Source organism: Mytilus galloprovincialis, chromosome 6, assembly GCF_965363235.1.
Source record: "Mytilus galloprovincialis chromosome 6, xbMytGall1.hap1.1, whole genome shotgun sequence".
NCBI lineage: Eukaryota > Metazoa > Mollusca > Bivalvia > Mytilida > Mytilidae > Mytilus > Mytilus galloprovincialis.
In genome coordinates this window covers 49596415-49609215 of record NC_134843.1, presented here as the reverse complement: position 1 = coordinate 49609215, position 12801 = coordinate 49596415, and the positions used below count along the sequence as shown (strand labels likewise).

Genomic DNA, 12801 nt, shown 5'->3' with positions numbered 1-12801 from the left:
TTAAACCCTGTAATTACTCTTTTCTGATGTCATACAACAAATGGTGACAAGACATTGCATCAAATCAAATGAGAATTTAATAGAAAAAGATAGAATTTCCTTGCATTTTCCACCTTAGAATATACTTGCAAACAAAATTTGTTTTTAGGGGAAAAGGGTTGATTGATTAATGCCACTTTCAACACTATGGTGCTATGTTATGAAATTAAGTTTTTAATAGCGGAGGAAGCCACCAACCTTTGGCAAAGATTTGAGTTGAGTACATTTGCCCTGTTTGGGATTCCAACTTTCAATCCTCTAAAACTATTAAGATTTTGTGCCATCTTTTCAAATTTCATAATGTCTTAAAAGAAAGATCTTTTTGAGAAAATCTTTTGACACTTTCACTTTCAGATTTGTATTTTTCCTAAAAATTTCAAGAAGTTTCACTTTCACTTTATTAACAGGTAGTTTTACTTTTCTCTGCAAGAACATTTCATTTTGAAAAAATTTCAGTTTCTTTTAATAAATTTGACCTCTAGTAATGTCTACGGTAGTTAAAATAGACAATTCATGTGATAGCATCTTAAATTAACTCTAGTATGTTTTTTTGCAAATATTATTTTCTTAAAAGTATCAAGAAGTTTCACTTTCATTTTAATATTTTTAAAAGTATTGACTTTTTGATAAAAAAAGCATGAAGAAGTTTTACTTTCACTTTCATTTTTATTTAATTATGCACTTCTATATTCAATACCTGTGTAATAATTTTAAATCACTTTTATTTAAACTAATTTACCAAAAATCTCTTTATTATAGTGTATGCAAACAATAATTAAGATTTTTAAAATTAGTTTTCTGTTTATATATAAGTTTGTCTGATCAAATTTTATCAGGATCTTCAACTTTGTTTATCAAATTCTAATATTTTATGATATTTAAGTCTAAATACAGTATATGTTTTAACGATACAGCAATATAACACAAATACCAAACACCTTTTTCCCTTAAAGTTCTTAACAAAAAAAAAAGTGTCAATATTTCCAGTTCTTCTCAAGTTTTGTCTCAAAGTAGTGAGTATATTAGACTAGAAACTATCAAAAACTTATAGGTATAAGCAATCAGGTTTTTTTTTATTTAGTATTCATGTGTTGGCATAAATTTTCAGATGTCTGAGACTCAGAGTTATTGTGAAGAATGATCAGCTTAAAAAAAGCTAGAGTTATCTCCCATAGAACATTACTGCAGTTTTGATAGCATGAGGTGGTAACATTTTTCCCTTTTTCAAATTTCAGTGTATCAGAAAGACTGAATATGAGAACCCCTAGTATGTTCCAAAAACAAAGTCTGCTTAAAAGGTACTGTGCTTTTCTGTAGTTGAATGAAGATAAAATTATATGTTGTGTTAACATAATTTATTTTATTTTAAAATAGTACTATACTCATGCTATCAATTTGATCTGCAAAATCGTTTTATGTTCTTTAAAATACCTGAGTAAATGAGTGGGTTATATATATTTGGGCAGACATTGTGTTTTCTTAATTCCAGTATATATCTGTTAGCCTGTCACAAAAATTTGGCAACATTACCTATTTACCAGCTAGGAATCACTGAACATAACAAACTTAACAGAATTATTATTTTTCAATGTTTCTGTCCTTTAATTTTTTCTTTGGATTGTTGTTTGCAGTTTCCAATTGAAAAACACATATTTTATCCTTTTAAAATCATTGGGAAGTCTTACTCAATGAAAAATCTGGAAACAAGGGAACAAAATAAAAAACAAGACAGAATTACTTTATACCAAGTGTTGTTGTACATCTCCTATTTTATGTTGTGATGTTTGCAGGATGCTTTGTTTTTTTTATGCCTCAACTAGGGGAATTATGTATTTCCATCTGTGTGTCCCTTCTTCCATCAGTCTGTCCCACTTCAGGTTAAAGTTTTTGGTCAAGGTAGTTTTTGATGAAGTTGAAGTTCAATCAACTTGAAACTTAGTACACATGTTCCCTATTATATGATCTTTCTAATATTAGTCCCAAATTAGAGTTTTGACCCCAATTTCATGGTCCACTGAACATAGAAAATGACAGTGCAAGTCTTGACATCCATGTTCTATGGACACATTCTTGGTTTAAACTTTTATAAAGCTTGACAGTTACAATGTGCATAAGTGTTGTATAAGAGATAACGATACTAAAAATAACCCATTTATTTTGAGGATAAGATAATGTAATGTTCAGAGATACATATACTAAAATAACTTATTTATTTTGAGGATAAGATAATGTAATGTTCAGAGATACATATACTAAAATAACTTATTTATTTTGGGGATAAGATAATGTAATGTTCAGAGATACATATACTAAAATAACTTATTTATTTTGGGGATAAGATAATGTAATGTTCAGAGATACATATACTAAAATAACTTATTTATTTTGGGGATAAGATAATGTAATGTTCAGAGATACATATACTAAAATAACTTATTTATTTTGAGGATAAGATAATGTCATGTTCAGAGATACATATACTAAAATAACTTATTTATTTTGGGGATAAGATAATGTAATGTTCAGAGATACATATACTAAAATAACTTATTTATTTTGGGGATAAGATAATGTAATGTTCAGAGATACATATACTAAAATAACTTATTTATTTTGAGGATAAGATAATGTCATGTTCAGAGATACATATACTAAAATAACTTATTTATTTTGGGGATAAGATAATGTCATGTTCAGAGATACATATACTAAAATAACTTATTTATTTTGGGGATAAGATAATGTCATGTTCAGATTTACATATACTAAAATAACTTATTTATTTTGGGGATAAGATAATGTCATGTTCAGAGATACATATACTAAAATAACTTATTTATTTTGGGGATAAGATAATGTCATGTTCAGAGATACATATACTAAAATAACTTATTTATTTTGGGGATAAGATAATGTCATGTTCAGAGATACATATACTAAAATAACTTATTTATTTTGGGGATAAGATAATGTCATGTTCAGAGATACATATACTAAAATAACTCATTTATTTTGAGGATAAGATAATGTCATGTTCAGAGATACATATACTAAAATAACCCATTTATTTTGAGGATAAGATAATGTAATGTTCAGAGATACATATACTAAAATAACTTATTTATTTTGGGGATAAGATAATATTTCAAAGTACAAAGTATTCATACAATTATATATAATTAAGTTAAAAGTATGCATATAAGGACTTATTGAAACAGACATCTACTGATTGTATTTGAAAGGATGTTGGAATATTATGAATTATAATGGACATTGCTTAAGTCTGTCAAGTTTTGTGATGTAAAAATATATATGGTGCGTCCATTGTTTAAGATGCTATCACATGACTTGTCTATTTTAACCACTGTAGACAAGTTTTTGTCTAATTTACTAGTATCATGTTGATAAGCTGAAGATTTATAGTAAAAAATGTGTCTGTATGTCAGTGCTCAGATAGTGTTTCTTCTCTAGTTTCATTTAAACCACTTAGGAGTTCAGTGATGAAACATAGTGGCTGACTTCATTTGGAACCAGCGTTCTGACTAGAGTAGATGGGATTGAGAATGACATGGTCATATATAATACCTGTTATGATTGGATATAGCTTTCCCACCATTAGAACTCGAGAAGCCCTGGGTTGTGGCAGGATTCCTTGAGATCCACTCGATATCCCGGATGTTATGACGTCAATCCAATCAAATTTGAAATTAACATATTCATAGTAGGGGCCTTGTACTTTTTTATTCTAGAGACCTTACTCTTCAGAATTATTTACCGTTCATATGGAACTCTAGTCAGAACTCGGGTTCCAAATGAAGTCGGCCAGTGTGGTAATTTGCCAGGACTAGATGGTGCTCTGTGTACAAAAAAGAGAAACGTTCATTAAAATTATTGAGTAAAAGGCTGTTATGACTTGGACATCCCTGTACATATGTTTACATGTGTTTTAAAATTATTTCCTGATTAATTTCAAGATTGAATTGCAATTGACTTTTTTACATGCTATATATATGTCTACAAAATTTGTAATATTTCTTTAAAAAAAAGCACTTATAGCAAGTCAACATGATAAAATATGTGAATCATAAAAATAACTGAAAACATAACTCATTTGTATGCTAACTTGATTACCAGCATCTGTTATTCATTTAGTTCAATAGCATGGTCTGTTGATAACTATCTTTTGGTTTGACACTCTTGATAGGGAGGTAGCCAATGCAATTATTGTAACCTAATAATTTCCTTGCGACGGCAAAAATGTCGGATTTTACCTAACTTCAGTTGCTTTGAAAAAGGTGAAAAATATATTGTATGGGCAAACAATTGATATGCAAATAAAGTTCAGACATTTATCTTTCTAAATATATAAGTTTTATAGGTATTGCAGTGAGTTTGTACAATAAAAAAAAAGTTTGAAGTGGAGAAGTTTTGAAATAAATGGCCTCTGTAAAAACCATGTGTCAAAAGTACTACTGATTTTGAAATTAATTCCGCAAGCTGTTTTGATGTCACTTTTGTGGTTTCATTTTTTTCAAGGGTCTAGTCATCCTTCCATCAGCCAATGCTTTTGTACTGCCATTTATGATATAAATGATAAATACTTATCTCATTATTTTGGTAAGTAAACAATGAAATTATTTCAAATAGAAAAAAATTACATCTACCGAACAAGGCTTCATCCAAGTGGCCTGTAATGTGTATGAACATCTTTTTAGAGAGGAAAAATTATAAAAAAAGAATTGATGAAGATATGAAAAATATTTCCCTTTCCCACAATACAGTGGATCAGGAACTACTAATAAGTTGAAATAGACAGATTAAGCTGTTTTATTTCAGCATTAACCTTCAATCATTAAACTTTATCAGCAGTTTATACAATTGGCTTCCAAACTTGAAGTTAGGTTAACCTGGTGCAGGCTTTTTTGAAGAACTGCATTAGTGATTGACTTCCTGTATTTTACACTGATGTCAACAAGTGCAAGACAGATTCAGATATATATGCAAATCAAGCTAGGCTAAATATACCATTTTTGTGGTTATCAAAAAATGTTGGTTCATGGTACTTGAAATCTGTGGTTTTAACTTCCAGACATATCTAATCAGGTAAAAAATAATAATGCTGTTCAAATCCACTGCCTGGAGAAAATACTAAAATTGTATTGAAAGGTGATATGAGTAAGAAAGATACTTTGGGCATTAAAGGAGAATGAAGTGGTTAAAGGCAGGTATCAAATCTTTCTCCTCTTTCCTGTCCCAAGTCAGGAGCCTCTGGCCTTTGTTAGTCTTGTATTATTTTAACTTTTAGTTTCTTGTGTACAATTTGGAATTTAGTATGATGTTCATTATCACTGAACCAGTATATATTTGTTTAGGGGCCAGCTGAAGGACGCCTCCGGGTGTGAGAATTTCTTGTTGCATTGAAGACCTGTTGGCGACCTTCTGCTGTTGTCTGCTCTATGGTCGGGTTGTTGTCTCTTTGGCACATTCCCCATTTCCATTCTCAATTCTATTTATATATTATTCCATCTTCCTTGTCTGTACTACAAGGTTATTTACTGAAGGATACATGTATCAGGGTCATTAGTGTTATATACATGTATGAAGGTCATATATGATTATATATTAACAAAATGTAAAGCCTTTTAATGAAGTACACATTTGTTTCAATTTTGTATGTAATAATTTGAGTATTGTTTGAATCTAAATTGTGTTGCCATAAATATTCAATATATAATACAAAAATAATAAGTCATATATGTTTGTTGTTAAATCAGAACATATGCCACATGAAGAAGTCATTGTCATGCTCTTTGCACATAAAAAAAAAATGCATGCAACAACTGAGGGGTTCATCATACTAGCGTGTTGCAAATTAAAATGGTTGTCCTATTCAATATGTTAACCTTGTTTTGAACTGAGAGTTGAAATGGCCTGCATTTTGATCTGGATTTCTCTCTTTTAGAAACTTCTTATTGTAAACACTGTTTATTTGTTCTTGTCTTCAATATGCGTGAAATATTTGCCACTGGAAATTAAGCAAATCAAGGGAGGATTTTATAACTTACTATGCAGTAAGGGTTTTGCTAATTGTTGAAGGTCAAACTGTGAAATATAGTTGTAACATCCTATGTCATTTGGACTGTGAAGTGTTAATATTCTACATCACCTCGTTATAAATTCAATCAATTAGATTAAAACATTGCATGTATATTTCAATGTTGGTAGTTCATTTTGTTTTTGATGATTACAACCCATCTTTGCTAGCCAAGGGTTACGATCCACACCCGTTCTCTTGTGAAGAGAATGGGTGTGGATGGTAACCCTTGGCTAGTGAAGATCATTACAACCAATCTGTCTCCTTTTTAAGTCATACATAAAAAAAGGTCAGAAGTGAGAGGTGAGGGTACTATAACTCATTTGGTCAATATTTGAATTGTTACCAAACAACCACAAGAAGGGAAGAGCGGACACAAGGGGTGCTTTTCTACACCTGTCTGAATTAAAAGGGGATCTCTGGAACTTTTCTTCCGAAAATATTAAAATGACCAATTGGTCACTAGATTGGTGTGGCCTGTTCAACATGGCCTGTTGTACAGCCAATTTTCTGGGTAATTCCTGGTTTAATAATGCTGTTCTGTATTATGACACCTTCTGTTTATCGTATAAAGAAGAATAATCGTGCACTAAGTTCAAAATAACATAGGATGAATAGAAGGTGTGTGTGTGTGTGTACCATGGTGTATTATCCAAAATGTGTAAACATATATAAAACACCTTCTCTTTAATGTCTTATTATAATCTGTAAGTCGTAAATTACATAGCATACAATGTTAAAAGTAACATAGGATTAATTATCTAAGGTGTGTTTTAAGTAATAAGATATAGTGCACAAGTCAAAAATAGCCTAAAAATAATTGTACAGTTAGGCCAATTAAAATTAATTGATAGATTTTCATCCCCGCCCGCCCCTCTGAAATCTTCCCGCCCCTAATTTTTTTATTTTTGAAAAAATTACGATTTCCGGATTTTGTTCATTTCCGTTACCGGTAACCGTCGATAATTTCGTTTCAAATAAAACTTCCTGTTTCAAATTTCGGTTTTCGTATTTCTTAGAGTATTAATTCTTACTGAATGATTAAATCGATATATTCTGCTGATCTATGAGGACAACATCATTTACCGAGAATGGAGATTGATTACGAGAAGGACGTGAAATATTCGGGTTACGAGTAATACGCTGTGTCCAAGAATGCAAATCGCACGATATGTCACAAATGACACAAATATTTGTGAGTAAACGAGTAAAACACCTTGGATTTATTTTATTTATACAATGATTTTGTGTCAAGAAATTTGAACTGTGAATGACACCCAAAAGCGTAAGAATCGTGGAACACATTTGACTGGAATAATGAAATTGACACAAGGATGAACTTTTTAGATTGCTGACCGTATATTGAGTTCAGAAAATCGACACAAACATACGCATTTTTAATTTATTAATTTATAGCAAGCTCTTAGATTTAGATTTAGCCATGCCTTTCGTTTTTTGTAGAAAAAACAGCAAATATCTTTTGTTCCAATACCCTCGATAGAGTCATTAAACAACTTTACGTTCTACATTGTAATTATATTTGCATCTTGCATATTAAGGACCAACCCTATTATTTCAACGCTGTTTGAGTTTTCATTTTATTCTGTACTTATCGTACTCGTGTTGCATACCAATGCATTTGCTTCATTTTATTAGGACAACAATTAGAAAGCAAAATACATTGATGTACGTAGTCCAACTGAAGAGAGCATTTCTCCACATTTCTGCTGTTTACTATAATAACATACCAGTATATGGAGTATATGTGTCTCAATTGATACGTTACTCTAGAGCTAGCTCAAAGTACATTGATTTTGTTGAACGAGGACTACTGATTTCTCAAAAGATGATAAGGCAGGACTATGAACCAATCAAATTTAGGTCATCACTGAAGCAATTTTTTTGGTCGCCATCATGAGCTGATTGGCCATTATGACAAAAGTGTGTCAGAAATCATATCTTAGTGATATTCGTCCTCAGTCATAACAACCTTCCATCATTACCGAACTGAACAAATAAATAACATGACGGGTGCCGTACACCATGCAGGAAATGCTTACCCTTCCAGAGCACTTGATTTCACTCCTGGTTTTTAGTGGAGTTCATGTTGTTTCCTACTTATTATTTGAAACTGTTGATGTAAATGTCTTTTTGTTTTATGAGTCTTTGGTTACTCCTTGGTTTTGATTGTTATTGTCTTATACACGATACCTTATGGATTTATTTACATGATATAAGCTTATTATTACACTTGCATATATGAATAACACGTGACATGGTTTCATATGAAATAAAATTTAAAAAATAAAATTCTCCCACCCGCCCCATTTTTTTCAAAAATTTGGATGAAAATCTACTAATTAATTTTAGTTGGCCTTATGTATAGGAATATAATTATATAACAATTTAATAGGATATAATTTGTAGTATACATAGTTTACTGACTTCATATTCTAATAACAATAGAAAAAGAAGTGAAAGCATATAATTTTACTCTTACAGCATGTATTTGGTATTCAATTATTTATTGTTGTTAAATACTTTAAAAGAGGGTTATTTTTGTGTAACAAGTTTTGTCATTTTTATTTCATGTGCAGCCTTGTATAAGATTCGTTATTCAATGTGTTTCGTGAAATCGGTAAAATCAACATGCAAGAAATTTTTAATTGTTCATTCATTGTGAAATATCAGTTATATTTCGCGTTCTTCCATGTAGATACGTCTCCTCCCCTTTATGCCCCTCTTAAAAGTTTGATCTCTGTAAAAAATATACTACATCCTTGATGATTTCTTCAAATTACAGGATAAAATGAGTAAAATTGAATAATTATATATTTAAAAGTGCAATAGGAAGACGACAAGGAATTTAATATAAGTATAACATTTTATGGCTTTTCCTTATGTTTTCCTGTTATTTATAATATAGATCAAAATAAATTAAAAAAAATAAATAAAAAAACAGTACGTGATATAGGATGTATTTAGGGTTTTAAAATGATATATTTAGATGAGGGGTTTCCCTAATTGTCTTTTCCTTTTCAGTAGCATAATAAAAGTTTCCTTTAAATTTGTATGAATTCCATCAAAATAAAGTCAAATGTCAAATTCTGGGACAGGAAATTTAAATGAAAAAAATTGAGAATCATGTGATTTTGAACAATTACCGGTAAATAGGGATTGTTTGTTTGAAACGGAAACATTTTAACGAAAGTGGGATAGTGGAATTAATTAAAAGTGAAAGAGGAATTAATTATTCAAATTATTAAGGATTATTAAAGTGCTAAAATTAGATTTTTTTTCATACTTCCCACTTCGGTTAAAATGTAGAACTGATAAAAAATTCTGTTTTTAAAGAGGATGCAACTTCCTAACATTGTATGAAATTAGGGTAAAAATTTGAAGTGGTTACAGGAAAAAGAATGGAAAAAATTGCATCATATGATAACAATAGTATAGATAGGGATATTGTTATGTAGGAAACTTTTTTATTGGAATATTGAAGAGGAAAAAGTTTATTAAAGGAAGAACATTTTGAAAAATAAAAACTAAAGTATTTGTTTCAAGAGACAGTTCCTCCTAAACTATAATTAAATTACCTTTTATTCGTTGATTTGATAGTTGTATAAAGAGTATCTCCTCAGATAGATAAATCCAATGGAAACAAATTTACCATTTTTCAACAGATTTTTTTCCTTTATTGACATTTTCAAAAAAATGTAGTAAGTTTTTTTACACTAGTTTTAGTGAGAGTTCAAATCAGTGTATTTTATTTGAATACAAAATTTGCAGTACCCAGCTTTAAGCAGAAATATTGCAGTGACTTGCATTTGTTAGCCCAATTATTTGTTTATGTTCAAGATAATGCAACTTCTAATTGGATGATGCAGTATATTGAAAGCTTTTCCATTTAGGTTAATTAATTGAAATTAAGAACTATTGATCTATTTATTTAATAAACATTGCATCCACTTCATTTGAACTTTGGTGGTTAGTTGTCTCTTTGGCAATCATACCACATCACCATAATTTTTTATGCCCCACTAAATGGCATTATGTTGTTTGGTCTGCATCTATTTGTTCTACTGTATGTTCATTCCTCCGTTTGTCCATCTGTCCTGCTTCAGGTTAAAGTTTTTGGTCAAGGTAAATTTTGATGAAGTCGAAGTCCAATCAACTTAAAATTTAGTAAACCTTAAATTAAAGTTTTGACCTCAATTTCATGGTCCACTGAACAAAGAAAATGATAGTGTGAGTGCACCATGGACACATTCTTCATATTATATGTAAAACTATCATCCATATTTTAGGTCCAAAGTTTTGTGAAAATTACCCTTTTCTCTTGTTGCTTAGATGTCTATTTGTAGACAAATACTTCACCTCCTAGTTATAAGAATGTGGGTAATCAACATTTAAAAAAATAAATAATAGAGACTGACAAAAAAAATTGTGGCAAAAAAACAATTAAAGGACACCTACAGTACATTTTTGCGCCTGTCCCAAGTCAGGAGCCTCTGGCCTTTGTTAGTCTTGTATTATTTTAATTTTAGTTTCTTGTGTACAATTTGGAAATTAGTATGGCATTCATTATCACTGCACTAGTATATATTTGTTTAGGGGCCAGCTGAAGGACGCCTCTGGGTGCGGGAATTGAACATTGAAGACCTGTTGGTGACCTTCTGCTGTTGTTTTTTTCTATGGTCGGGTTGTTGTCTCTTTGGCACATTCCCCATTTCCATTCTCAATTTTATTAAAATACTACAAAATATACATTTAAAAACTTAAGACTATACAGAGCAACATGAACACCATGTAATAAACCAAAAACTGGGGGTTATTATAGGTTTTCAAGAATGGTAAGCAGGTCCTGCTTCACATGTTATTATATATACTCATCTTATTGCCAAGGATAAGTTCACATTCTGTGATGAATCTCAAGCAATAATGTCAAGGAAAAAAGAAAATGTTTTATTGCTATTTCACGAAATTTTCCTTTCATCTTTCTGACTGATAATTTCCTTTCTCAGCAGGGTCGAGTGATATGAAAAATTATTGCTAGAAACTAAGAGGGCGTGTGGCGTTGCTAATGAAATTGACAATGTTGTCCTAGGTAAAATAGCAAGAAACAGATTATAATTGGTCATCTCAACTCGATTGCTTTTCTCACTTTCGCCGTACCGGCTCAAGCGAGAAAACGAATCTCGTTGAGACGATCAACGATAATCTATAATTATTTAAAGCAGTTATGGTTCAATGACCATAAGCAACAACTGGTTGTTCTTATTTCATTTTTCACCAAAAAACTAAAGAATTTCATGGCTTAAAGGGATGCTTAACTTTTTCAGGCTTTCATCATTCACCAAGAATTTAGTGTTGAGTACTTTTTATTCATTCATTCTTTTCTCTTCTCTATCTTCATTCATGCTATGTGTCTGAAAATCCCCCTGTTATGTATAAGAACAGAGTTTATAATTCTCTCAAACTATTGCTGGAGAAATTGAATTTTAATCAAGAATAAATCAATAGAAACAAGTGCATGTACTTAAACCATGCCTGTACATCCTTTCTATTTTATATATATACTATTACTGGTGTACCGTAGACATTAAACCTGTCACATAAGTACATGTATATCCGATTTCTCATGTCCTGGTATTTTAAAATTTAAGATACAAATATAGATTATTACATTAAAGATTGAAAACATTAAGCACTTTCAATTTTATAATGTGTTTTTTTGTGATGCATAGGAAACAATATTCCATATATTGGGGTCTGGGTTGGGTAAATACGGTAGAGTAAATGACCAAAAAAAATAAAGAATAGAGAAAAATAAACAAAATATAATTAAAGACTTTGGTGATAAATTATAAAGAATAGATAATAATGAGCAAAATAAATGAAGAATAGAGAAAAGTAAGCAAATTTTAAAGAGTACCGTACAGAAATGATGGACCCAAAACCAAGGCCGTAGCTAGGCATCTTATTTTAGTGAGGCAAAATAATTGAGCCGAGCGAAGCGAGACGAAATTTTTTTTGGAGGATATGAAATGAATGGTGCAAAATCCTGCATTCTAGGCATTTTAAGAAAGTTTGATAATGTTTTGAATTTGGACACTTTTTATACTTTTTTTTTATATTTTAAGACTTTTACTAACACCAAATTTTTAACAACTTTATTTAAATTTATATGTAAGATAATCATCCAAATATCACTGATTTGAGTCTGCTGCCAGAACATAGAACGCACATCGATTCAGTACAGTTTGCCAAATTTTTCAATGGCCGGTTCAGTCAAATCGTTTCAGAATCATAATTTGGTCTGCTGATATCCTTATCGCGATGAACATGGCAAGCCCGCACAATCTCTCGCCACTCATGCATGCTGTTTTCCAAGTTTTGAGTCTTTTTAGGGCAGTCTGTGTTTCTAAAGGAAGCACATTATCATCAACACAATGATCAATGTCTTCTTCCAATTCCTTCTCCATCATCAATTTGGTAGTAGCATCGGTAGTAACAGTTTTGTTTGCAAAAGGGAATTAAGCTTTCCTGTAAGCACTATCCATACAGTTGCAGTTACAAAACATTAAACTTGCTTTTATGCTGACAAAGAGTAGAAAAACTAGGGATAGAATGAGATAAGATAAATGTATATGATTCTATCTATAGAG

The 12801-nt window shown here is 30.7% G+C and overlaps 1 protein-coding gene across 2 annotated transcripts in view; it reads left to right on the top strand.

Annotated features, from left to right (window-relative positions):
• The window catches only part of LOC143079789 (uncharacterized), a 45913-nt gene that overhangs the window by 23777 nt on the left and 9335 nt on the right, over positions 1 to 12801 (top strand). The window contains exon 13 of one of the 2 annotated variants that reach the window (XM_076255380.1): positions 1275 to 1337. The exons of the other annotated variant lie outside the window; for it this stretch is intronic. Within the exon in view, the coding sequence (XP_076111495.1) occupies positions 1275 to 1337 (63 nt within the window). The remainder of the gene's footprint in view (positions 1 to 1274; positions 1338 to 12801) is intronic. 2 annotated transcript variants of the gene reach the window in all.